The following is a 27,703-nucleotide window of genomic DNA, read 5'->3' as shown; positions in this document are numbered from 1 at the left end:
GGGGAGTCCTGACATGTTTTTGGCAAATACCGTCAGATACCGTGGACTGATGCCACTCAAAATTGTAGCTCTGGGATATAATCAGGTTCTAGCATGAATATGTTGCATTAGAATTCAAATCCTCTGATTACAGAGAAGATGGGAAAAAGGTTATTTAAACAGGCCAAACAGACACTGTAGGAATCTTTTAACAATACATTTACTTGTCTGTTAAAGCAGATGATTTAAATATTAAGTCTTTCAACAAACAAAAATTAAAATGTAGTTTTAGAAAATCAGAGGAGAAAGCTCTACATCAATGTAGCATGCAATCATTGTGCTATCCTTTTGAATACTGCATTGAGTTTGGAGAGAGTAGCAATGGACTAATTTAAGAAGGTGGCAGTGAGATCAATTTATCAGCAGTGTGGACTTTAACTGAGTCTGGATTTGCTACCAACTTGCTAGCTAGCCTTGCAGAGCAAGTCCTGTTTAAAACTTATTTATATAATGAAAAAACATTCAGTTGGATTTTAGCACCTTTTCAATATAGTGACAATGACTTTGGCTGCTTTAATTTGCTGCTTCTCTGCTTGTACTGTTGTGAGAATAACCTAAGGCTTGGGAGTCCTTGAAAGAAACCAAACAGGAACAGGATTTGGATCTACACTATTGCTGACTTTACCACATACCTGCTGCCTGCCTTTGATTTTTTTGACTCTGTTTTTCCTCCAGCCTCTTGATTTGCATGTTCAAATTGCAAGCTCCTTCAGACAAGGTCCATTTCTCACAAGAGATTTGTAGAGTCTGTCCTCTGGTCATGCTGCAAGACAAATAACCAGTGATGGCTGCCATTCATGTGGGAGGTTTCAGCAGTTGTTCTAAATCATGTAAATAAATCCAGTTCTGGCATTGTGCACATTTTAATCCTCTGCAAAGACATTAATGCTTTGAGATTTTTTCCCCATTAATTGGACTTTGTTTCATTAACTGAACATTTTCCCTTAGTATTTTAAAAATCGTATCATAAGCTGGTTGCCAGGTATAAGAGACCACAGGTAAATGAACAGCATTTTGGTGTGGGTTCAGGAAAGAAATATTCTGCTGGTATTGACTTACACTAATATTCTGCTGGTATTGACTTACACTGTATTTCTTCATCCTACTTGTAATACAAAGGAAGGAGACAGAACAAAAACCACAGAAATTTGAATAGAAGTTAAAAGGAAGGAATGATTCTAGGAGTTTGAGTATATACTTGTCAGATAAAGACTAAACAAGACTAGCTGATTCACAGGCAGGGTCTTTTATAAAAGAAGCATGACTGATAGACATGATATTAGATTTGACACGTATTTTATAGAGATCTCTAGCAGAATACACACTGGAGGATTTGAAGGAACAGTCTTGGTCTTGATATGTAACATTCACGGACATGCACAGTTTTTGGAAATGTGCTGTCTAGCCCCTAGTCCACCTCTTACAGGAAAGGCCTTTGAATAATGTGTTTCAGAACTTCCTGACCCACTCCCCAAAAGATTATCAGCATTGCTTTTTAAAAATAGCTTTGTTTTATTAGACTTATTTACATGGGATACATACTGTGATTTATTTTCCTACCCTTATTTTCGTTTAATGTTTTATATTCCTATTGGAATTAGGACTATCCTATGACACAGAAAGGACATGACCATTTTCTGTGGAAAACCAATCACAACATCCTCTTACAAACAGCACAAAAATTACTTTGCTTTTTCAGCAGAAGTTACTCTCCAGCTATCTGAAAGACTCAGATATTAGAGAAATGGGTGTATTAGTGTAGTGAAACTGGCATTATCAGGCATTGTATATGAGAAATGTCATTTATGAGTTGTCACACAGCTATTATTAAGAGACTATTCAGAAGAACACAGTACATCACAGTGACTGTCACTGTGCTCACTGCAATCCCCAAACAACCACAGTTATACAGAACATTTCTTTTGCTTTCAGGACAAATTACACTTATGGTTTATTTATGTGATGTATCCATCATTTAGGCGTCCCCCATAGTTGTTCTACAGCAGCCTTGGGGGCGCAGGCCTGCGGTAGGGTGTGGGCCCGGTGGGACAGGCCTGCAGTCCAGCCCCACAGCTGGCCAGGCCAGCTGGGGAGCAGAGCCATGGGTGCTGGGAAGCAGAGCCATGGGTGCTGGGGAGCAGAGCCATGGGTGCTGGTACGCTGGCTCTGCTCCCCATTGCTCCTCTACCAGAAGTTTTGGAGTTCAGAGTCTGGTGGCTGTAGGCAGTCTCCTGGTTCTGGGCAGGATGGGAATCCAGCTGCTCCTCCCTTGCTGCCTCCCCCCAACCCCCATGGCAGGGACCCTTACTGACCTCCTACCCTGAAGCATCCTATACATGGTCCGGTGTCTCCCTCCAGCTACACACCGCTTGGAGCAAATTGCAATTACTCCAGGGGCTTTCCCGCAGCCATAACTATTTACACTAGGTATTAAAATGCACAAAGATAAATGAAAGTTTGGAAAGTTAGCCCTAGATTTAGGATTTGGGCAGACGCTGCTTCAATCCCTGTGAATGTCTTTAGCTCACATACTGCATTCAGACTGTTAAACCTTCATCTTCTAATCTCTCCACCAGTTGAACTTCCACTGACTTCAACCTGCCCAGCCATATCCTTTAAATCCAGCCTCCCGCAATTATTGCACCACGTGCAGCCCCGCTAGACCTCTAAATCTTTCAAGAGGTTTGTAATTTGGTGCATTCCCTAAGGAAGGTTTGGAAGGGGTCCAGGGAACAAGGCTAATTTAGAAGATGGGAGAATACATCTTCTGAAGAAATGGCTCCAAGACCTTAACATGTTGCGCCGTGAAAAAGGAGCAGGTGAGATAGAATTTAATTACAGTGTACAAGTACCTAAGGGGATGAACAAAGAACTAAGTCTAAATCTATAGCATAAAGGTAAACTATGAGGTCATAGGCTGAAATTAAAGTGTATCTTTCTCAGCAGAAGGCTACTCTGTATATGTAATAATCTGGCAAACAAGGCGGTGGAAACTGGTATTAGATGCAGTGAGCTATTACAGTTGCAGTGCGATCAGGCTGCCCATCTGATGGTTCTGGTCAGTCATAAATGGCTCTTTTTCTGGATTGTTGGATGTTTTGATCCCCTATGCTTTTCAGGGAGCGGGGGGAGGGATTGGTGTTCAAAGCTGAGCTTCCCAGGGTTAAAAATGGAGATAACATTTGATCACTATATTTTTCATTAAATGCTTTGAAGATTTATGTAATAGTATTGTAGGTCTTGAAAAATTGCATTAATTCCTCTAAGGTCTGGTGCTACAGAGAACACAGCAAATAACTGCACAATTCTGATGAGCTTCTGGCAGGTGAAATGGTTTCTGTGATGCTGAAAATAGTAATATGGTACTGGGATAAATGGGCATTCCACCTTATTCACCCATTTCATGTTTTTGTCATAGGCGAAAATAAAAGATCCAATTTAGAAGTACAACTTGCAAAGCATGAACTTAGGCTCCCTGGCAAAACAAACAAACAAACAACCCAAAACAAAAAAGTTTCTCTCCACTAATTTGCAATGGTTTGGTTTGAAGCTTTTGAATCAGTTTGTGCAGGAGATGGCCCAGTTTCAGCTGGTGCTTCTGACTGTGAAAATTTGTCAGAACATGTGGAGGCAAATGGGACAATGGTCTGCCCCTTTGCAAGCTGAGTAGCTTTGTCTGCACTCATTTCCAGTGACTTAATAATCTACTACTCAAAAAGCTGCTCAGAGAAAAGGTTAAAGTGAGATTTAAGTTAGACTTAGAGGGCATCAATAAGCAGGTTATTATTTTAGACAGTCTACAGTTGTGCTGCATGTTTCCTAAACAATGTTTAGAGTTGATTTATTTACTCCACCAGAAGTGCAAGAAAATAATGTATGAGACAGCAGTTCTTTCTGTCAATATCTCTGCATACTGTGTATACTCCCCCACACATTTTTTTTTTAGTTGGAAACTTCCTATTAGCAAGTTAAATAGACTAATCCCAAGTCTATAGCACCTGCAGATTAACTGAGGATGGGACATGCCTACAGCTGCTACATCCTTCAAAGGTCCCTGCTGAACTACTGAGACTTTGATTGCTTCCTGTAGCAAGTCAGAGCACTGTGCTGGTCCCCTCTAGCAATGGAGAGGCTCCTAACTAAACCAAACACTCTGAGGAGACCACTTAGGCTCTACCACTCCTGGTAGAACGCCTGGTTTTTGGCCTGGATAGTCCTGGTGAAATTCATCTGGGCAGCAAAGATAGCCCAGCTATACTGGTCATCTTATGCTCCTTCTGCTGTCCCTGGAGAGTGACAGACTCTTCTAACATGCAGCTCATTTTGAGGAAAACATTGAAAACTGATCACAGGGACAGTGCCTGATGGGTCCTGTTCCTGAGCTTGGATTTTGGAGTAAATCTTAGGTGACTGGTTGGCTGACTAGTGACTGGTTGACTCCTGGAGTCTTTTCACAAGTTATGGTTGCAGCTTCACGGAAGATCTATCTCAGTTGCCAAAATTGTACCCACTCAAACTCAACAGTTTTATTTTCCAGGACTTTCCTTGCCACTTCAATCCCAAGGCAGTTTCAGTAAGTAAAACTCAGGTTGTCTTCTACTAGCTTCAGTTTTTTTTATCTGTATATCTTTAGATCAGTATCTATGACAGAGATTATGATCTTTAAAATGAGGTTAATAATCCTTCTTAATCAATTTTGCCAATTTAAGTTAATTTTCTAGAGTGGAGACTATTTTCTTTAGGGTTTGGACTATTGCATAGCAGAAATCATAGTTTATATCCTGTAAGAAATTTTAGCATTTTAAACTATATGTCACTGCAACTCAGGATAGAAACAACTTGCTAATTTCTTCAAACCAGGGATTCATGAAAGAATCCATATTAAAAGCTATTTTTTCCATAGTTTCGAATTATTTTCTGTTATTTCACGAAATGCATTTTATTAATGCTGGTAAAATGCTTCCTTAAATTAATTCAAAAATAAAAGAACTAGAGTATTATACTGTCATACTACAGCATGTCAGAGTAGTTGTACACAAACATAAACTTACTTTTAACACTTAATTTTATTTAAATTTAAATAAAATTTATTTATTTAAATGTATTTATTTATTTAAATTTATTTTATTTATTAAACTTACTTTTAACACTAAATTTTTCCTACTTCAAAATAGGTGAGTTTTTTTTTTTTTGTGGGAAATCATTTTGCTCACAGTTTAGTTAAAATAACTATTTTTTAAACAAAATGTCTTTGAGGAGCTTTAGTTTTACTTCTATTACATCTCCTCACATCTTTCCTCAGCTGAGTCTTCTAATTATACCAAAATACCGAATACTTTTATTTTGCAGCTCCGAATGATAAATTCCCTGGGTACACCAGTCAACAGAATGCACAATGCAGCAATGACATTGTTTTTTAAAAGAAGTCCAGAGTAATGCTGTGGATTGCTTTATTAGATGATATATCTATGAGATCTAGTTGTACTAATCAACTTTAGCAAAACACAACTAGATGGCAGAGCCATAAACACGCCAAACTAAGTCTGTGTGAGCCTCAGCAGAAAAAACACCTCAGCAATCTATTTTGCTCTGATTCAGCCACTCACTCAGAACAAACTACCAACTGGGTTTAATCCTTTGTTGTTGTTCTTGTTGCTCTTGGGTGTGGTATCATCTGAAGAACTGTCTTAAATAACTGCATGAAATAAGAGTAGAGTAGCTAGTAGAGAAGAATTGCATCTCTGTCCAGATTTCTCATGGAAGAAATTCTAGATTCAGTTATTACAGCAAAGAGTTCCCATTGCCTGCATAGCTTATTTTACTCAGGAAATTGCCTTATGTTATTCTAGGAAAAGAAGTTTGTTAAGGACTTACTTGGTGAAAACAAGTTGTATCTCTCTGGAGAGCCCTTTTCCAGGATTGTTTTTGGTTTTTTGGTTTGTTGTTGTGGTTTGGTTTTTGTTTTGTTTTTTCCTAAGAGTAAACATGCTGACAAACTGAGAATTACTTCACAAAATGCTCTGCGGGTAAAAATCAATCTTGTTTAGGTACTACATTACTTAAGATGAAGGGTAAAATACAGAAGCTTTTGTCTTTAGATTTGATGTAAAATTTAATTCCATAAGTTCTAAGGTGCAAAATGTTCTAAAAATTACATATACATCTGCTCTTTTTTCCTACATGGTTCTATATATGTATAGATTTATTTTTCTTGCAGTATTTTATGGAATCTTGGAAAAAAAGAAACAAACACGGAGAGTGACCTTGAGTAGCTGGAATTATTGTCATCTGAATGAATGGGTTTTAAGTAATTTCTGGCTCAGAATAAATGGTTCATTAATCTTCAAAATAGACTGAAAATCCACTTAGAAGAAAGAATGATACTAAACACACAACCAAAAACTGTGGGGTTGCATTGACCTATCGACATTTTGAAAATACTTACTTTACATGGCTGAAGTAGCCTGGATGAGTAAAACACTTCAGATCTCCCCTAAGTCAAACCACCTATATAGAAATGTAAGACCAGCGACTAGCTGAGTGGTCTTCCAACAAGACCGCTGAAAATATTTTCACTTGTATTTTTTAATTAGCCTTTGCTTCTTGATTCCACCTGAATTTAGTGTGGCCAAAAACCCCACAACATCCTAATGTCTTTTTAGTACTGAGGCACAACTCAGTAATGTTTTTATGCCTTTTTAGAATGTCTTTTACTGCTTAAAAAAAAGAAAAAAGAAAAAAGAAAATATTCTTGATGTGACTGTAAAATTAGCAGTCTGTGATGCATCAGTATTTCTACAGCCTTCAACCAGCCTCAGGAGCCTCTGGGGGCTGGCTAGCCAGATTGGTGTTTGCATATGCTCATCACAATCTGCCTTCTGTACAGTTGTTTGTGCTTTCCACAGTTATTTGTGTCGTGTCATGTTCAGAGGTATAGCCTGCAAGTTCCTTGAGCGGGGACTCGTTCCTGTGAATTTACTGCACTTTGCACAGTAAAGAATTGATTCTTTATATGGTGCTCTGGCTCTACCACAACATAAATAATATATACTTTTTTTTATTGGCACAGCTCCTTTGAGTCAAGGGAGGAATCACAAAAAGAGGCAGTAGAGGAGCACAGATTTCATCACTTTAAAATCTTATTTTTTGAAGCATGTCTTTCTGCGAGATGTTATCCAGAGAAAGCAAGAATTATATTTTGAGAATTCTAGTGATATTTTTTAATCCCCATCAACCTAGTATTAAACACATTCTGTATCTTGTCAGGTATTGACATAGTGGCAAAAAAAATCCTGCCTTAGGCCACATTTTCTAAACCATAGATTCAAGTGCAGATATGATGCTTTTAGTAAATTGACAGAGGGAGCTGTAAGAGTGGTTTAGATGATTCATATTATTCCTCTGGGCAGAGTCCCAGCTCAGAGTTCTCTGAGTCAGCTTCATTGTTCCCTTACAAGGAGGCAGAGCATTGTTAGAAAACACCATTTTGGGGCTAATGCAACTCTTCTGTTGTTAATAGCCCTCTGGCATTGACAATTTTTTAGCTCCCTTTAACAGGGAAGTTCCCTATGCATGGCAGCTAAAACCAAAGTGCTGCTTGTGAGTTGTCTTTGCATCATATCCTGTTTTCTGAATTTTTGCTTTAAGGTGACTTTTTACTTTTCCATTTTTATCTCACTACCTGTTAGCTCGCAGTACTGAAATTCAGTGATTTAACCAGGTTGTGGAGAAATACTCTACTGGTATTTTGCTGCTGCTCTCTTGATGTTTTTCTGCAGTTTCTTCCTTGTCCAGATTTAGTATCTTTTTATTGTGCTTATATCCACGCTGATTAACCCAGCTTCTGCATATCCCCTCTTTTGACTCACAGTTTTACCAGTGCTGCCTATATGTTGGCTTCTGTTGTGGTTTAAGTTTAAAAACAGACCTGCTGGCTTGCCTGGTGTTGAAGCTCAGGCCTGGTGAGCAATAGGACTGGATGCCATCAGCAGCCGGCGCTTTGGCCCACTCGCAGCCCTGTAAAAGTGTGGGAGGCTGGGGTGTTGCGTTCCCGTCCACACCCTCCTGACCCATCCCATGGCAAGGCCCTCACAGTGACCTCTGCTTAGCACCCCAGGCTGTAAAGCAGGACCTGTTCCTGGGAACAGATTTTCTGCTTAATGACCTTTATGGCAGATGAATCCATTAACCCAGAAGAGATGATTCTCTAATGGCAACAGCAGAGGAGGCTTCTCATTGATTGCCCAGGAGCTGGGACATTTGCTTTCTAGACTCTCAATCTGAAACACTGCTCCTCTTTGCAGAAGAGTCCATCAGCCACGAGTCCATGCAACGTGACCTGGCATGGCACAGCTCTCCTGCCAGCACCAAACACCCTGCTGAACGGGACATGAGATTTACAGGGCAAAAGCTGGCAAGCAAGACGGTACTGGACTCTTGGGCCTGTTGTGAGAGGAACTTCCCTGGGAAGGGAATATTTTTTGGTACTTTATTTGTGACACTAAGACTCAAAGTCTTTCTAAGCTGGGCTGAGTTATGGCTCCGAATGTCACAAACAGAGTATGAGCTCACCCATTCTCTGACCAGTGCCGGTAAGCTGTCAGATCGCCCAGAGTAACATGTAGCTCAAAAATATCAACCTTGACCCTAAATCTAAAGCATTTCCAGAAATGCTGGAAAAGTGAGCCTTCATTTCCATCCATGGGACCCCTCCCCAAAATTCCTCCCTTGCCATACCAGACAATTCTGCTCCTCACCCCTTTCCTTTAATCTTTATCCTCACTCTACAAGTCAAGAGAGGCACAAAAGGCCTAATACCAGAAGTGTTGCTCATGTACAGTAAGCTTACACACGCATGCTGGAGGCACCACCAGCATCAGACAGCTTGGCTTGGCAAAAGGCAGAGCTGTCTGGGCTTGCCAGTAGGTAGAGTGAGCTGCCTGCACTGCCTGTGCTGCCTGTGCTGCCTGTGCTGCCTGTGCTGCCTGTGCTGCCTGTGCTGCCTGCAGGCTGCCCTGGGAGAGCTGTTCCTGAGCCCGTGGGAGGTCACGGACCATATACTGGGGCTGCTCTCTCTTGCCTGCCCAACTGAGGCTGTGAGGACAGTCGTGTCTGTGCTTGCAAGGTATCATTCACTGCAGAGCATCCATCCAGAGAAGGGGAACACAAGGAGAGCCAACGTGTTTGGCATAGGTAGGACAAACAGGCATGCAGGGAACATGAAGGGGGAAATACGTGGGAATGGGGTGCTGAGGACTGGCACAGAAGCCTCTGGAAGAGGACAAGCATTGAGCAGATGGAGCTAAACGACTAGCTTTTGTTTGGGAAGAGCTTGGAATTAATTTTTCAGTGTTTCAACCTTATTCTCACTCTTTTATTCTGAGTCAATGATTTTTCATATCCCTGTTAGCAGACAGGGTGTGGTTACATCTCTTACTGCCGTAGCCCTTTCTGCCCTAACAGCTTTGCCTTTCTGGCCTTTAACTTTCCCTTGAGCAGAGACCATTGTTGCTAACTGTTAGGCAGAAGTGAGGTAGAAATGTATAGCTTAATAATGGTGATTATACAGAAAAGAACTTTCCAGAGGCTGCAAAGGACTGAAAGAAATCCTATGGTTCAATATCTTCTAATAGCCTATGAAAGGGAAGGTTTTGGTGAGCTGACAGATGTGCATCTCAGTAATGACTGCATTTATTCTCTTCCTCTCCAAACAGTCCCTTTAAAAGTCTCTTTTTTATTCTCAATATGTGAAAACGCTTTGATAGCGGTAAGGCAGTTACAATTACCACTTCGGTTAACTTTATTAGATATTAAGCTGTGATGTCTTCAGCCGAGTTATGTTTATAGATCTCAGTCCCTTCTGGTATTCAGTACATGACTAACTGTAATGTCTACAGTGCTCTAATTTGTAGAAAAACAGTGCTGCAAGAGAGGGTAAGCTGATATTTAGTAAATATCAGAAGAAATGACAGTATAAATTAAGCTCTAAAGCCAGATGTTCATTTCAATGTAGCAAGCTATTTGAACTTATTCTGTAAGATCAATATTTTTAGTTTTGCTGAATTTCTAGAGGCAATATTTTCAATTTGAAAGGTTCTTAGCCTGGGTGAGAGGGTGAAGAATATCAAGGGAGATAGACAGGAGCCAAATAAGAGGCTTCAGAAACAGCACATTGGAAAATCTCCAGTTGTTTCAACTCCAAAGAACACTCAGTTTCTCAGCACACCTAGCATACAGTGCCCATCTTTCACCCCTAATTCAGCTTCTGAAGATGTTTTCCTTCTCTCCCTGCATCACTAGTGGTCAGTTCCTCTCTGCTGTTCCAGCCACTTCCCCAGGCCAGAGACACTTCTCTCTGTCAGTTGCTCCTTCAAAGGATTTCTAAGCTCCTTGCATTTGATTTGTCACATATCTTCTGGGACAGGAGAAAAATTGAATGCATTTAATTCAGCCTTGGCCACTGTTCCTGGTGTAATGTAGAAGTACCTTGTGTTTAGAAATTCCTAAGACTCATGCTAGCTGTTACAGAGTAAGAGGCACTCACAGCATTGCTGAATCTGTAACAACAGGCATGAAAATATGTGGCTGCTTATCCTCAGTTATCTTACTGCAGTTTATCATAAGCTCTTCAAATATGCGCTAACAGAGCACACCCCATACAAAGATGCTGCACAAAATAAAGCTATAAAGTTTTCTTGAAGCAAATAGAAAAGGAGAATTTCAAAAATCTTGGAGTTAGCATAATTTTATGTCTTTAATCACCTGGTCAAGCATTCATCAGAGTAAATGGATGTATTGCCACATTAATGTTAATTTGAGATAATACTTTTAGACTGGGAAGTTTGTAACTAGTTGCCACTGCCATCTATGAACAGTAAACACATTTGAGGGGACCTTCCAGGCTGTCTTTTCAATACTTTAATAGTTAACCCTTAAAATGCAGCTTATGCAGTATGGTGGGCATTTCTACAGCAGCACTTGAACCATCTCCAAAGTCTTGCTTCCATATACAGTTTTTGACAGACACCACTACATAAAAACTCTGACAAAGCAAATCCTGGAAATTGGTAGGCCAGTGTTTTATCTTACTCGCATTGGTGGAGATTCACAACTGGAAGAGTTATTTTGGACACCCAGAATACTGACACTGTCTTCAGCCTGCAGGTTGGTTGGTGCAAATGAATTGTGGACATTGCTGTTCTCCTAGATTTCTCCATTTTATAGGGAAATGGAGAGTGGTGAGAGTGCTTTGTAGCAGTAAACACATAGCAGGTAAACACGCTGGCACTCCACATCTTGCTCTGAGAAAAGGAAGCTCAACAATATCTCAGGTAGAAGCTTGTAAAAACCTTCTACTTGCCTGTACCCTCACTGGTATGGTGTTTGTTTAGGATACTTTCAAATATCTTTGGAATTGTTTATATAAGTTAACATTTCTTTACTTAACTGAAGGTTATCTATGACAAGAATTCAGTAAAAATGTGATGCTGCCAGGTAGGTAGGTACCGTATTAAAATAAAAGGGAGATGTAGCCTTTTACCCAATTACACAAATACATGTAGATAATTCACACAGAAGCACACTAAAACAACACTAATTACTCATCAAAGCACACAGTCAAAAATTAGCATATCTTGTTTTACTGTTGCCTTTCCTACACTGACACCTCCTTGGTCACCTGTCTCGTGTAGGGTGAAACAGGGAAACACAGGCTATAAAACTGTAGGGTCATGTAACTAAAAACTCTATTGTAATCTACATTTTCAATGGGAACAAGATAAAGGTCTAGAGGTGTATAGGCAGTTCTTGGTCTCTCACTACAATAGGAACTCCTAGGAATCTAAAATCACTACAGCCATCCTGATGATTTAAAGGGCTGATGACAGTAGCACATTAAAACAGACACATGCAGAGTACATCCCAGACTCTCTAATAACCAGACTCCTTGCATTAATATTTGCATATGTGCCAATATTCCATTACTGTTTGGCATTTTCATTTTTTAGAACATAACAACAGGTTAAAATGCCATGGAAAAAGGTGACTATGTATGTTATGAAAGTAATTTAAGGGAGGTATTTTAATTTTCTGTATATTTGTACACAATCTGACCCTGACCAAGGTAGTTAACTTTCATCTGTTGGAGCAACATAAATTTTACATAAATACAAACCCTCATTTGCCCATTTATTTCTTATCATGCAACCTATTTCCTGACCTCAGAGCATGGCTGTTCCAGCGCTTGTTGAAGCTCTGATGTTATAATTTTTTGGGAAGTGGCACAGCTAATTTCCCACTTACCATGCATCCTTTGCTTTGTTTCCTACACAGGGCTCTGTTTTTCCCAAGAAAGCTCCACTTTTCACTGCTTTTGTGCATCATCTTGCAAAGCAGGGCTGCTCTAAAGCAACACAGCCTTATGGGTGACCATACCCAGTGCCTCTGTGGCTGCAGGCACTGCCAGACACTCACATCACTGTGGTGATGAAGGATGAACAAGACCAATTCCATGTTCCCGCACTGCCAAAAAAACCAAACAACATTCATTTGCTGCAGTTTAAAGAAAGAGAGAGGTGGCAGTGAGAAACCTGTCGGCAGTAAGTGCCCTGGTGTGATTGGGTGGTGGCGGTGACATTGCTGATTTCTTGTCATGGCCGCTCTTCCTGCCATGGGTGGTTTGCAATTTATGTCTGGCTGAGTTGTACAGGGAAGTCCATATTTCTTACAGATGCTTTGCCCTGTCATTGCTTTGGCTCAGGGAGCCAGGCTTGCATTAGTTACAATCTCTTGCAATTTTTAAGCTTTTCTTAAGAGAAGTGGGCAGTAAAACATGTTTAAAAAACAAGCAAGCAAACAAAAACAGCCAAAGGGAGCCTGATGTTTTGAAATCAGAATGTTTATCATTACAGAAATGATCCCTTTGGAGAAGTGGCTGATATTTTTCAAAAGGAGAGGCCCATGCCTTTTTGAAGATCAAGGCCTCTTAAGATATTAAACTATATGGAGCATTAGGATAGGAAGGCACTAAGAGCATAAAGTGAGACCATTTATTCTACCATTTGTTTGACCAGAAAGTTAATGAAACTGTCAAATACACTGATTTACTTGTTTTTCTTCTTTTTACCTAAAAATTACCAATGTGGTGATTATTCCTCATTGTTAAAAAAGATTCTATGTCTAGGGTGACAGATACAGACCAACATTTTAGCCTGAGATGATGTCCAGTTTCATGTCCATGAAAAACTGATTTGTTGACAGACTCATACTGTGCTGATACATGCATCCAGAACTGTAATGGTCCCCATGAAAGTACACGCAGCACGCACAAATGAACATGTTGGTATTTTTAATGAATGAAGACTGAAACTGAATTTCTGACACTTCCAAAACTCAGTCAAGGCAACTAGTTTTTTCTTGTCTCAAGGGAAAAAAAAAAAAAGCTAATTTTGCTCCTTTCTGTTAGCTGAATTCATGACTCATCTGCAACACTCTAAAGAAAATCTCTTACATTAACACAACACACTTCGTACTTGTAAAAGAGACGATGGAAGACACCATCTATTTCAATAGTGCTGCAGAGGCCCCTGCCTAGAGAGAGTGTTGCCCATTTGATTGAACGCTTGTATACTGCACAGAACCTGGAAATAGCCATTGTAGTTCTTTAAAGGGCTCTGTAACAGAGTTTGCATCAATACTGTGTTTCCATGGGAATCAGATTAATTGAATTTTATGTTCTATGCGAGCTTCCTCCTGCCAGGCAATGGACATTCCCTTTGCTTAAGATTTCTACTTATCTTTTGTTTTCATTTATTAAAGGTTGGAAAGAAAAGGCTTATATAGGAAACCTAGAAACAGTTAAGAAATAAATTTCCTGAACTTTTGTGTTACTTATCTTTTAGTCTGCATATAAAGTGAGAGTTTCAGATATTTTTCTCTACTCCCAATTTCTTTCTGGAAAAAACTATCCAGCTCATTTGTTATTTGTGGACTATTCTTCAGGTATAGTAGACCCTTTAAAAGTTCTAGCAGCATCCACTGGTGGATTGCACAGTTTTTCATGATGGGGTGGTTTTTTGCTGCTACATTCCACAAAGTCATGTGGAAATGCCAAAAGCAGTTTTGTTCTGCATAGAAGAAAGGTGTCAGAGGTAGAGAAAATCTGAGGAAGTGTCACAGGAGAAAATTATGCTATAAGAAACCAAACTTATGGAGGGTCCAGAGAAGAGCTTAAAAAATTAACTCCAAACTTGGCGTAGTTATTGTGTGTGCCATGCAATGATCTCTGACTTAACTCTTTGGATACCACAAACAAGGTGCATCACAGCAGTATGCCTCCACTGTTTTATTATTTCCAAGACCAAAGATAGTAAACTTGCAGCTAGTTTAGATATTTTTAGACTGCATTTGTTACACCATTTGAAATGTTTAGTTGGTTTTATCCAAAAATGAGAGCTGTTATTTGATAAAAAGTCTAGAAAGTCCTCTTCTATGGGAAAAAGGTCATCTGATACCATACAGCTCTTTAATTTAGCCAACACAACCAGGAATCTCAGTAAGTAGAAATCTGGAATTGAAGACCTGAAAGTGGAAAACAGAGGAGTGTAACTAATTATTGGAAGCTCTCAAAGGGAAGGAAAAGAATAACTGAAAAGCAGAAAGGTAAACAGGGAATTTGTTAAAAACAGCTATTCAGGCCTCAAATATGTACCTTGGCTCAAGAAACCCTTCTGTACATAAATAAAACTTTGGACATCTCTAAAGCAGTTGTCATTATGTATTACTAGGTGTTTTGACTTTGCCTGGTATAACTGGGAAAACAAACAAACAACTTATAAACTTACCCCAAAAAAAGAAAAATTCAAAAGAATTATGAGTTTACATCAAATTAACCAAATACTTAATAACAAAAAAAAAAAAACCAAAACACATGGGGAGGCAAGAGACAGAAAGGTTGAAAATACTGAAATACTCATCTGAGCACTTTGTATTTGAACACTTATTTCTTCCAAAAGTTCAGAAAAAGTAAATAGATTAATCAAAAGGAGTAAACAAAAAAGCATTGGATCATCCATTAAAAATACGTTGGTTTTGAAGGAGGAGTCCTTTTACCACAAAATATTGCTTGACCAAAACTGACTGAGCAGGATTCGCTTTGGCCTTTTCACACATACAGATAGGTTTCTCCAAAATAACTTTTGCTCTCTCTGAAATAACTTACCTTCATGGGGACTGACAGAGTCCTCCCTGGCTGCCATTTATATCTCATGCACCCAGCAGGTCTTAAGAGGAGGAGTTTGCCCTCCGGCATGTCCTTTGTTGTAATAGGCATTTATTGCAGGGGCCGCATTTTGTTAGCATTCATTACAGACGCTGATTAGGGAGGGTGATAAAGACATTGCTGGAGTCCAAAGCCCATCTCGGCATTTAAAAAGAAAAAAAAAAAAAGCCTGCAAAGTAGCATTTTAAATGGATGCATCTATTTACTGCTGATATTTTCATACAAATGGTTTAGTGATACTAGATTTAGAAGGTGTAGCAGAGGCTTTAATTTGCTACAGTTCTGGTCTAATAGGTATAAAGACACCGGAGGATTCTGAAATGCGGAATTCAGAGGTGTTCTGACAAACCTTTGTATTCATAATAACAAGAGCTAGTGTGAGCTTACACAATTTAAAACTAATTGCCCAGCCAACATCCTCATTACCATACTGATGCAGTGCATAAATCAAAGCCCTGCCTATTCAAGCTCTTTACCAGTCTTGCATTAAGCAGTGTATTTCAACTGAGAAATGTAGTGTGTTGCCAAAATACTGTGGAAACTTTATAAGACTGATGGGAGTACAAACCTGGGGAGCCAAAATGCCACAAAAGGATTTAATAAATATGGCACTAAAGGACTTGTTTGTTTTCTGAGTATGTTCTGATTTAGCCTTGAAACTTTCCATAATAATTCACTGCAGCATGGATGTGGGTCCTTACACAGCAGAGGGCTGCTGGCAATTTTGATCAATTTGGCTTCCTACAGAAGCTTCTTTGCTTAATCAGGAGACTTGTCTGTACTTTTTGTTTGTTTGGTTTTGGTTTTTGTTTTTTTTAAGCAATATAGCACTGATGCCAGCTGAATATAGGTGCATGCATTAGGAATATAGGCTTTTTATGTAGGCAAAAGAGAAGCTGAGGCTTTTACCTAAGAATCCTAAATTAGTCACCAAAATTAGGTGCCTGAAGTTAAATTCTTTGAATAGCCTACTAAGTAAACTGAAGGTACAATACATTTGCCTATACAAGTGCCTGCCTGCAGGTGCCTAGCAGTGTCCTTGGAGATACCCTACCAACCTAAGACATCCACACAGTAGCTATGTCAAAGGAGGTGGAGGAGACTGGCACCTCTCTGAGCTGGCAGCTGAAGGCCAGGTGGGATAGTCTGGGATGCGTCAAAGGGCAATCAAAGCAGTTTAAGCAGTTAATTTTTTCCCTACTTTTCCCTCAAATACTCAGTGAGCTGTCTTAGGTATCAGAAACAGCCCAGTCCTGTGAGCACAATTAACAACTTGGTGCAGGGCTCAGTAGCCACCATGGTCCTCCTGCTTCCAGCTCCCCAGGCTGGCTGGTTTCAGATTAGCTGGGAATTTCTGCAGAAGCCTGAGCCTGTTCTTTCCCAAACACCAGTGTCTTGTGAGTTATTTTTCTGTTTATACGTTGCTGAGAAAACAGCCAGAGAGATTTATTTTTATTGTGGTTTCTCATGAGCTGAACACAGTAGATTTTGGCAGCTGCTGGGAAGCTTCTCCCCCTGTGCCAAACCTTCAATGGGCACAGCCGCAGATTGCAAGGACAGAGAGGAGAAGCAAGAGTCAAGGCATGGAAACAACTTTGAGGAGTGGGATCGGGACTTGAAATCTGACTTGTTAGTGTGAGGGAAGCTTGAGGCAAAAGCAGGGCACTAAAGAGTTAAAGAAGGTTGTTGGAGCTGCTGGGGAATTTAATAGATTCTGGGAAAATCAAGGGCTTTGGGGGGGTGGTGTTTGGTTAAGATAATTGGTTTTTCCCTAAACAGAGAAGCCAGTTCAGGGGAAAATGGGTGGACATTTCTAAGGAAATGCAACTCTTCTCTAGCAAAAAAATCAGCAAGAAGAGTTCAGCCTATTAAAACAAGTGCTGATCTTCAGTCACAGTACCTGCTGAAGCCTCTGTCTCTTTTTTCTTTATGTAAACTAAATCATGACAACTACTAAATCAAACAAAACAATTTTTATGAGTGGAGGACGACATGCGATAAGGCATAGCTTTAGTGAAAAACTAACTTTGATTCCTGTTTAGATCTCTTCTACTGGCTATGTGGTCACAGTAGATACAAGCATCCAATTCCTTATATGCAGATGCTGGACAATAATGATTCTAAGTGCTCATGACAGGAACTAATACTTTCTCATTAAGGCACCCAAGGCAGTGATATATTTTCCTTCTTGAAAGAAAGAGCTTCAAAGAACTAATGGTAGACCACTTGGTGGATAAGAAATGGGCTGGATGGTCACACTCAAAGAGTTGCAGTCAACGGCTTGATGTCTGGGAACTGACCAATGACAAGTGGTGTCCCTCAGGGGTCCATATTTGGACCAGTATTAATTAAGATCTTTGTCAGCAATATGGATGGTGGGATTGAGTGCACCTTCAGTTTGCTGATGACACCAAGCTGTGTGGTGCAGTCGACACACTGGAGGGACAGGATGCCATCCAGAGGGACCTGGACAAGCTCAAGAAGTGGGCCCATGCAAACCTCATTAAGTTCAACAAGGCCAAGTGCAAGGTCCTGCACATGGGTTGAGGCAACCCCCAGTATCAATACAGGCTGGAAGACAAAGGGATCGAGAGCAGCCCTGCAGAGAAGGGCTTGGGGGTATTAGTGGATGAAAAACTGAAATGAGCTAGCAATATGTGCCAACAGCCCAGAAAGCCAAGCATATCCTGGGATGCATCAAAAGGAGCGTGGCCAGCAGGTCGAGGGAGCTGATTCTGCCCCTCTGCTTCACTCTTTTGAGAGCCCACTTGGAGTCCTGTGTGCAGCTCTGGAGCTCCCAGCATAAGAAAGACATGGACCTGTTGGAGAGGGTTCAGAGAAGGGCCACAAAGATGATCTGAGGGCTGGAGCACTTCCCCTGTGAGGACAGGCTGAGAGAGTTGGGGTTGTTTAGCCTGGAGGAGAAGACTCTGGGGAGATCTTATAGTGGTTTTCCAGTACTTAAAGGGGGCCTACAGGAAAGAGGGGGACAGACTCTTTATCAAGGAGTGTAGTAGTGGTAGGACAAAGAATAATGGTTTTAAACTGAAAGAGGGTGTACTTGGATTAGATATATGGAAGAAATTCTTCACTATGAAAGTTTTGAGGCCCTGGCATAGGCTGCCCGGAGAAGTCATGGATGCCCCATCTCTGGAAGTGTTCAAGGCCAGGTTGAATGGGGCTTTGAGCAACCTGGTCTATGGAAAGTGTCCCTAGCCATGGAAGTGGGTGTGGAACTAGATGATCTTTAAGGTCCCTTCCAACCCAAACCATTCTATGATTCTAGCTTAATTTCTTTCATTTTTAAGAAGTTATGGAACATGCAATAAACACATACTCTGCCCCTATGAAGTAGTAAAATAACTGCCATTCTCCAGTGTCTTTTGCTGTTGGTGGTTGTCAGAGGTTCAGCAGAGATTCCTCAGAGAGATGCATGCAGTTTTGGAAGCCACCCAAACTGTATCCACCACAAGCTGTTGTGAAGGACATTTTTGTGCTGATATACAACTAGAAATAGACAAGAGCTAAATAGAAAAAAAAAAAAAAAGGAAACCAATCTGCTTGCTATTTACCTAACTTGGAGAGTGAGAAGTGGTTGTCTTAACTCATTTCTCTTTCATGAGCTTAAAAAAAAAATAAGATGTGAATATGACCCTTAAGCCTTACATCTTAATATAGATACTGTCCAATATGAGAAAACTGGTTCTCTCAGCCTCTTTCCTCATGTGCAAAATGAAGATTAATTTCCAGCCAGTCCATTGAGCATCCCATGAACATATATAATGTAATGGAATTCACTTTACAGGCCGAAGAGACAGTGGTGGCATTTGAACCGGAGGGAGAAGCAACTCATACCTCTGTGTCTTCGCTTGCAGAAAAGCTGTTTCCTGACTCTGGTTTGGACTGGCTGCTTAGATGAAGAGCTAAGATCTTTGCAATGCCAAGATCCTCAACCTAAACAGAGACAGACTTATTTTTCTTTTTTTTTTTGCCCATGTTGTGGTTTATTCAGAGTTATTTTACAAATATTTATTAGGTGTGGATTCTTTTGGGGGCCTCTGTTTATGAACAGCGTCTGTGTATGACTGGCTGCTCTTCCTGTTTCACGTTGATTGCACCGTTCATATAAAAACAAAGCCAAAGTATTCTGGGGCAATATATAAAAAAATTCTGGTTTTCATTTAATACCACAGATTTTAGATAAATGCATATGCGCACACACACCCCTTTCAGCCTTTCTTTCCCTTGAGTATTAGGATTTTCAGCAGTTTCACATCAGGCTTAATTTCTCAGGTAGTTCAGACTGTAATCTTAAATCACTTGAAATTGCCTTCTAGAATAAAAGTATGTAGTCAAACAACCTCAGGCCAATACCTCACCAGGAGCTTGATGTTGCATTTCATAGGTGCAAGACAAAATATGAGAGGCAGAACAGGGGATACAAAAGCAATACATTGAATGCAATGCTAAAAGAAGCCTAACGGCAGAAGGAAAGACAGATCTTATTCTTGAAAGATGCCTCATTCATGTTCTCAGAGACATGCTGAAAGAAATATGCCCTCAGTTCCCCATTCATACTGAAGTCCTTTATAGTACCTTCTTTTGAAAGGATGTAATCAGGTATGTAAGAGGTATGAGAATTTTCCAAGTGTGAAGAACCACGTCTAGGTCTTCACTTTACTGGTGCTCACACATCCCTACTGTTTGATTTTGCTGGTGATCATAACTACGCTACCCATGGGCTGCACAGAGCAGAATTATTTGCAAAGTCAATGCCCAGTTGATGTAAACTAACTAGGACCAAACAGTGCCCATGGATCTAAGTTCTTAGAAATGGCAATAGTTGTGTTACAGAGGGTGTTTTCTCATCTTCATTGCAATTGTATCACTGTTCCCTTATGGTGTTAAGGTGACAATGGCAGTGCTGTTGAGAACACTGTTTTAGATGGAAAGAGAATTAAGTCAGCACACTGGCAAGATATTAGTGCCTCGGATGGATTAAATTCAACATCAGGCTCAGTTAATAGCACAAAATGTGTCAATGATCCCTCCTGAACCAGAGTCTTCCCCTCCCATATATTGCAAGTAGATCCAGCTGTAAATAAATTGCTGACATAGCTGCATTAGGTAAGATGGTAGTTGGAAAACATACCTGTGACCAATAGTTGCACCTAAGACAAACATGAGTGTAGGCACAGTTAAATTAGCAAAGCATCTCATTATCATTGTAGCTTATTGCATTTGAGAATGTATTTTACTTTCCTTGGCAATGTAAAATCAGCTTCTGCCACTGTGGAGATGGGGACAGACAGGGCAAAGCTAAAGGAGAGGCTTGGTAGTACAGCTGTCCGGGGATAATAAATGCTTCTAGACTGAGACAAGCCGCACTAAACTGTCACACAAAGTAATTCCTGCAAAATGGTTGCCTCAAGGTGTGGCTTCATTTGCTGAGTGACTAATTCATAAATATGCCAAATTCTTTGCTGACTAAAATACTGATTAACTTCAGAGAAGGCAATCAGGTGCAGGAGGTGCAAGAGAAATCAGCATCCAAGTGCTGCCTCCCTCACTCACTGAAATGAGTCAGGAGGGACGTAGATTTGGCAGCATCTGTACTAAATATCTGTTCCTGGATATCTCAAGGTGAAAAATGTAATCTACTACTCCATTACATGAGTAGAAAGATATTGCAGCTTTTCCATTTTTGCTGTTTGCTCTAATCAAAAGCAATATAGAAAAACACTTCCAAAATTAAACTATAACTCAAGTCTTCTCAGCCCATATTTCCAATGGTAATTCATCCTTTTCCTTTCCAGGCTAGATTTGCAAATAACTGATTTATAATTGCTCTCTGGAACTCACATGCCCAGTAACCTACACTATAGCTACACTTCGCAGCATATGCAGAAGTCTGTCTGCAAGCTATGATCCTATTCATATATATTAAAAGGGAAGGCTTGCGAAGCTTTGGCAGCAAATGTAGGTCTTGAAGAAACATAGGCAAACAATAATTAAAATTTTCAAGTGACATGGAAAGCTAATTTTGGTATTCCTTTATACTGGCTTTATACTACATCAAAAAGCATTTCACAGCCTACGTTTTCAAAACCTGACAGCATCCAAAGTCAAGTGTGTGCACTGGGAACCTGACTCCAGGTGATTCAGGTGATAAAGCAAAGTACAATGTTAAGGTCTGGTATAATGTGAAGAATGAGGTCACAGTGTATTTTTAGAAGTGCCTGGTGTTCCTGTGAAGCATGCTCTCGCTCTTTTAAATTTTTTTCCCCCTTTCCCTCTCCTTTCTTTTTTTTCTGTCTTTTTCTGTGAATAATTTGGCCGGTGCTTGCAGAAGGTTGTTTTTGCCTCAGGGATTCTCACACATACTTCTGTTGACACAGTTTTTGTGCAGCAAGCAAGCCGAAATGCCTTTTTGTTAAGGATCTACTCATTTCTTTTTCTGTTCTGCCCCAGCGCTTGGAGGATCTTTTTGGCTACTAACTGAGTTCCTGTTGTTACGCTTATGGAAATTAAGTGAATTGAAAAATATGGGGTTACCTTGCAAACCAGGTAAAATTACCATGAGGAAAAAAACCAACTAATCTCCTAATTTGCTCTTAGCCTGTGTGTCTCACATTCTCTTAGCTTGCGTGCTTAATTTTTCAGGGGAAGATTATTGAAATCAGTGGGAAATATTAAGCAAAGTGATTGTGAAAGGGAAACAAATGCATTAGGGGCTGAGGGGTAAAAACTCATTATTTTAGATGAGTGCTGTACTGTTCCAGCCAAGATCAGGACTTGATTTGCTGGTTTATTATGTCAGTTCAAGTTTAAATCGAATTTAAAGAAACAAGAAAATTCCACACATTCACATGCTCTGTAATGCCAAAACACACAATGGGTATTGAAAGGCACTAATTTAAGCAATGTTTGAAAATTTAATTTAGGCAACTTGCTATTATAGTAACCCTACGAAATAAAGCATAATCATTTGCCCCAGAAAACAATTCTCCTTGTATTGACTCAAGGAAATAGAAACGAGTCTATGAATATTAAATTCTCTAGACAATCCTCCTGTTTAATGGTTAAGCCTAATAAATGCATTTTGTATGATCTTTGTACAAAACTTGGTGAGTTTTAATACAAAGTTTGGTTGTCTGGGCAAAGGGGAATCAAGCCAATAGAGCATGACGGACAAAAATGTGTCTGTGAGTCTGCACATACTCATTTGCTTGTGACAGAACACATGAGAACTCCCCTTCCATAGCATTTTGCTAACTGTATCACAAATCTGTATTAATTTATTGCCGATTTGTAAGGACCTTTACATAAAAAATAAAATTTTGGTTGTAAGTTTTGAACTCACATGTATAAAAAGCTGAAGTTGCTATACCCAGATATGCATTTCATATTTTAGCTTAAAAAAAACCCTGAGTTGCTTTTTTGATGCTTTCCCTTAAGCTGTTTTGGAGTCAGTTTTGGTTGGACAGTTGGCTGTGGTAGCCCCCCCATTTCCATTCTAGTTGGAAAAAAACACACGTGTGCCCAAGAGACTTTTATTATTCAATGACATCTTTACCAACACTAGCGCCTACCGGTAGAGCTAATTCTACAAACATATTTAGAACTATGTATGCACATGAAACCAATTTCCCTATTCATAAAGCCTTGAAGACCTTTTCCAGAAAGACTGTTATTTTTCAGAACTTTTAAGTGCATACATTCAGAATTGTGGTGAGAATTATCTTACTTTGCGGGTTTGTGTTACAAGCCTTTTATGAAATGTACAGATTTGGCTCTGAATGTTCAGGCCTCTCTGAGTTACAGATTTTGCTATGGGCAGGATTTCAAAATCTGCAGCTCTGCCAAAAACACTCCATTTTTAGGAGCTATAAATGTCTATGTGTAACTCTTTATAAAATACAGAATTTGATACTTTGTATAAGGATGGGGTTTTTTTTTCCCAGTCTCTGCTAGATTGAGTAGAGAGATATGTTCCACAGGATTAATAAGGGTAAACTCACACTCTCTCTTTTTACCGCTTCCTCTTCAGAGATATCTTGCCATATTTGCACAAAACCGGCCTACTCTTACATACTTTCTTTGTTCCAGTCTCATCACAGGAAAAAAATTTAAAAAAAGAAAGAATCCAAGGGAGTAAGCAAATCTAATAAATGGGAAAACTTTGCCATGCCTTTTGTAATTAAACTGTAAAAATTACAGCTCCACATCCTGTAAAACTGAAAATCATTTGAGAGAAAGAACTTAGGAAAATTTTAAAAGAAGCTGGAAATTTATTCTAGATGCTGGAATATCTGGAGATAATGAAAACCTCACATTTTTGCAGGGATGATAATCCATGTTTTGGAGCCTAAAGCATCAACCTAAAATACTGAAAACAAAAAATATGTAATTAATTTCTCCTCTGCTTGCCTACTGCAGAATTTCCGTAGCTTCTTCTGGAGCATTTTATGCTGTGTTTTGGCTTTGTTACGCAAAGATGGTGCTACAAACACACAGGTGTATTCCCACAGGTGTCATCACAAGCAGAGCCTGCTTGGCAGCATTACCAGAACTAAATAGGGTCCAGGGAACAGGCCAAGGATGGGCAATTTCTGCCAGAAAAATAAGAGTGACAATAGGAAAGAGTGAAGCTGGGAAAGAGAGTCTTGAGGAGACCCGAGCATTGATGCTCCTGCTCAAACCAGCACCAGGTGAGGAACAGGGCAGCCAGCAGCACCAGGGCGGGTGAACACAACCTGTCCTCTCACCTCGTGGCAACAGGCTGGTGTGGGCAGCCAGCCCAAAGCTCTTTTTCTGCCTTCTAGGGATTCTTCTAGGTGATTTTTCTTTACTTATACCCAGGTCTGCATGGTGAGAGTGTGGGTGCTCACAGCTTGCCTTCTAGCAGTGGAGGCCAGGGACTGAAAAATCAAGGTGATGGCTCCTAGTGAAGCACAGATGATACTCAATATTCACCTGAAATGGCAGGAGGCTTTTTCACTGTGCCAAAAATGTACAAAGTATTATATTAAATGTTAGTTATTCCAGTCATTCTCTCCAAATGTGGGAATGTGTTTTCTTTTTCAAAGATATTGTGCTCAATTAGTTTGCTTAATGCTAGAGAGAACCGAGGGTGTTTGGCACTCCTGAAAGTGAACTCACTTCTGTGCAGATGCCTGAGCTGAAGCTGAGAAAATGAGGCCTTCAAAAGTAGTTTTGATTATCACTGTGTAACAAAAACATGGGGTGAGGTTCTTCTTCCCTTTATTTGTCCCTCTAAAAGTTGAGTGATCTGTGTAAGTTTCTTGTCTAAATTTCCTCCGTATTTTTGGATTAGGCAGTCATGCCAGGAGTGAGACTCATCCCATGTCAAAATAGGTATCCAAGATAAGTGAGAGCATTTACCTACTGGAAGCTTTTTTCTGTCTCCACTGGCTCCAGCAGGAGGCTAGACAATTGCGTAGAATAATGTCTGACTTTTACATAGCCAGCAAAGCTGAGAGGAAATCTGCCTAAACAGTGCATGCCTGCACGCTCACGCCTTTTACAGCTACAGTTCAAATGACAAAGGTAATATAATAAACCCAGGTTTCCTGTATGTGTAATAGCATTCTTTCTATTACCCAATGCATGTCTATAACACTAAAATATACACTAACCAGCACTAAAATATGCCTAGATGGTGTGCATTGCTCAGTTTACGGTATGCACAGCGAGAGGCACGTCACTTGCCAGCATCTTCCTTTGCATGCTTCCCACTTTGACAACCACAGCGCTGCCTTCTGACATGTCTTCCTTGTCACTGACAGGTTTGCCACATACATCAAAGGCTTCAGCTTCTCTTTTTATTTTGAAAAGCTTCTGTTCTGCTTTGCTGTCTCACAGATGGAGTACTGAAACAACCATTAAAATAAATACTATCAATATTCAATCTGCCACAAAAAGTAAATTACATAGATGAGTGGATGTAAGCTATTCAGTGATGCATGATCAGATCTTCAGCTGCTCCCTTCTGCCCGTGCGTTGGAGGTGCTCAGCCTAGATGTGAGCACAGAAGTTAAGACTGATTTAAACCAGACATGGCCAACTCTGACGTAGTAGTCAACCTCTCTGTATTTTTAACCTCCTCTTTTTGTTTTGCAAATTTATTGGGAATGGACAGGTTCTGAACCGCATTGGCAATTCAGTGAAGCCAAGAGACAGAAAATTCTACTTATATTGGAATCTTCTTTCTCTTCTGTCAATTACTTTTGCTCCTGGCTCTTCCCTATAGCATTTTAGTAGCTTTATCAAAACAATGTAAAAGTTTTCAATTATTTAACAGACAATAAAAGTACAGTGAACAGAGGCATGTTTCAATAACAAGCATATAGGTCACATCACTTTGAATTATTCTGAAGCATTGTGTCAAAAATCAACATAAAGTCAATATTTAAAAACCATTTCTGCATTTGCTAGTTCTTTCCAAGTCTCTAGAGTAAACAAGTCAAAGTTCTCAAATTTAAGTTCATTTAATCTGCATACATCAAATATTTTTTGAGATATCTTTAAGTAAATTTGATACGGGAATTTCATGTTTGAGGATTACTTAGACTGATGCACTCCAATGCAAGCATGTTACTGTCAATATATATATATCTTTTTTTTTTTTCAGGAGCAGAGAGGATTCAGATATTTTATAGGTGAATCCAGGCATTAATAATGATTGTGTGATGAAGTTTTTGGAAAAACAAGAAAGTATTTCCTGTCTACATATGTGGAGTTATGTTTCTTAAGGAAACCAAGAACGAAGTCATTTTGATCTCTGATGGATGAAACTCATTGGAATGGCAACTAACATCTACGAAGAAGAACAAGGCTCACCTTATCTTACATCTGCCAAGTGTCTGGGGACTCCAAAGGAATCAAAGAATGAAGACTACCAAAGAAAGATAGAAAACCAGGCAAGTCCACCTGAATTTCAGAATCTTTTACTGGAACCTCAGCTGAGTTTGCTGTCTGCCTCATCCTTATCAGACCTCAATGAGACATCCTTGCAACCTGGCACATCTGAAGAGTGTGTCAGTGCCACCCATCAGCCAGAGACAAAACACCTTTCTGAAGATTTACTCTGTTCTGCAAGGCACAAGGCACAGGAAGATCCTTTAAACCTTCCCTCACACACAAAGTGGCCAGTGCTTATAGGAAAAAATTCAGACCAGAAACCAGAGAAGAGTCATGGGGTCAGAGTCATAAAACACAAACCAAGTGCTATCACATTTTCTGATTTTGAGTTCTTACCACATGAGGCTAGTACTAGACTCCATATTTGTGAGGCAGGAGAAGCAGGAGATTATTCATCTGAAGAGGAAGAAGCAGAGGGTAGAGATGATGAGGATATCTTTACTGAACTGCCACTGTATGAGGCATTTTTCAATGGTGTCCATAGAAGGAATGTTTCTCAAAGAAAGCAAACTAAACATGAACTTACTAAATTTCAACACATCTGTCATACAGAAGATTGCGATCATCATTCTGAAAAGGAACTGAAGGACCATAACAAGAGAGAAAAACACATGGAGCTGGAGGTAATACAAGCTACTCTTTTGTTCCAAGTATGTTTTAAATAAGTGGTATAATTTAAGTTTGGTTACAAGAGGAGGAGGAGTTGCACAAATTGTTATAAAGTGATAGTTAACGTGAATTACACAAGAATACAAACCTACAGAAAAAGTATACCAGGTTTTTACATTGGGCAAATCTATTACTTCGGATTGGCTACACTTGTATTAGCCTGAACTTCAAACTTTGTTTTTTTTCTTTTCCCTTCCTTTTTAAAATGGGAACATGGGCTCACTTCCCCATACTCCTACAAGGCCATGTATCATGACAAGTACAGCATATATTTCCGGGGTGTATGGACTGTTCCAAAGGGATAGAGCTCAGGTTTACTCTGAGAGCAAAGTATATTTCTTTGTGCTGAAAAATGGCCTCTTTTTAGTGTAGTGACACTGTAGCACTGTGCCACCTCACCCACAGCACTGCTTCTTCTAAATAACAGCATTTTCTGTATTCTTATTTCATTAAAATAATATGGAGGACACATTACAATCTGGTCTATAATAAAATAAAATAAATAGATCTTTTTGTATCTGTACTGGTACACATCATGATGCTTTATAGACCAATATCCAGAATGAAAACATAAGAAGATTTAGGACCAAAAAAAAGAAAAACCAACAAAAAAAACCCACTCTATAATAAGAATCCTCCAACTAGAACCTTACCAAAAAAAAAAAAGGGGGGGGGGGGAGGGCGGTTTGAGTAAATTAGCTGTGTTTTTGTGACCTGACGGAACAGCATCTTTCCAAGTGAGTTCTTGCCAGTCTGGAGAACAAGCAAGACTTT

At 39.7% G+C, this 27,703-nt stretch overlaps 2 protein-coding genes across 4 annotated transcripts in view; both read left to right on the top strand.

Moving 5' to 3' along the window:
- STARD13 (StAR related lipid transfer domain containing 13) overlaps positions 1–27,703 on the top strand; it is a 309,147-nt gene that overhangs the window by 23,269 nt on the left and 258,175 nt on the right. For all 3 annotated transcript variants that reach the window (XM_071804769.1, XM_071804759.1, XM_065829818.2), the window contains one exon: positions 25,971–26,883. In XM_071804769.1, coding sequence (XP_071660870.1) covers positions 26,128–26,883 — 756 coding nt within the window. In that variant the 5' untranslated portion in view covers positions 25,971–26,127. The remainder of the gene's footprint in view (positions 1–25,970; positions 26,884–27,703) is intronic.
- The window catches only part of LOC139827249 (uncharacterized), a 343,678-nt gene that overhangs the window by 87,497 nt on the left and 228,478 nt on the right, over positions 1–27,703 (top strand). The gene's annotated exons all lie outside the window — the stretch shown is intronic.

Source organism: Patagioenas fasciata, chromosome 1, assembly GCF_037038585.1.
Source record: "Patagioenas fasciata isolate bPatFas1 chromosome 1, bPatFas1.hap1, whole genome shotgun sequence".
Taxonomy (NCBI): Eukaryota; Metazoa; Chordata; class Aves; order Columbiformes; family Columbidae; genus Patagioenas; species Patagioenas fasciata.
The sequence above is the reverse complement of the archived record's forward strand: the minus strand, read 5'-3'. Positions and strand labels throughout refer to the sequence as shown.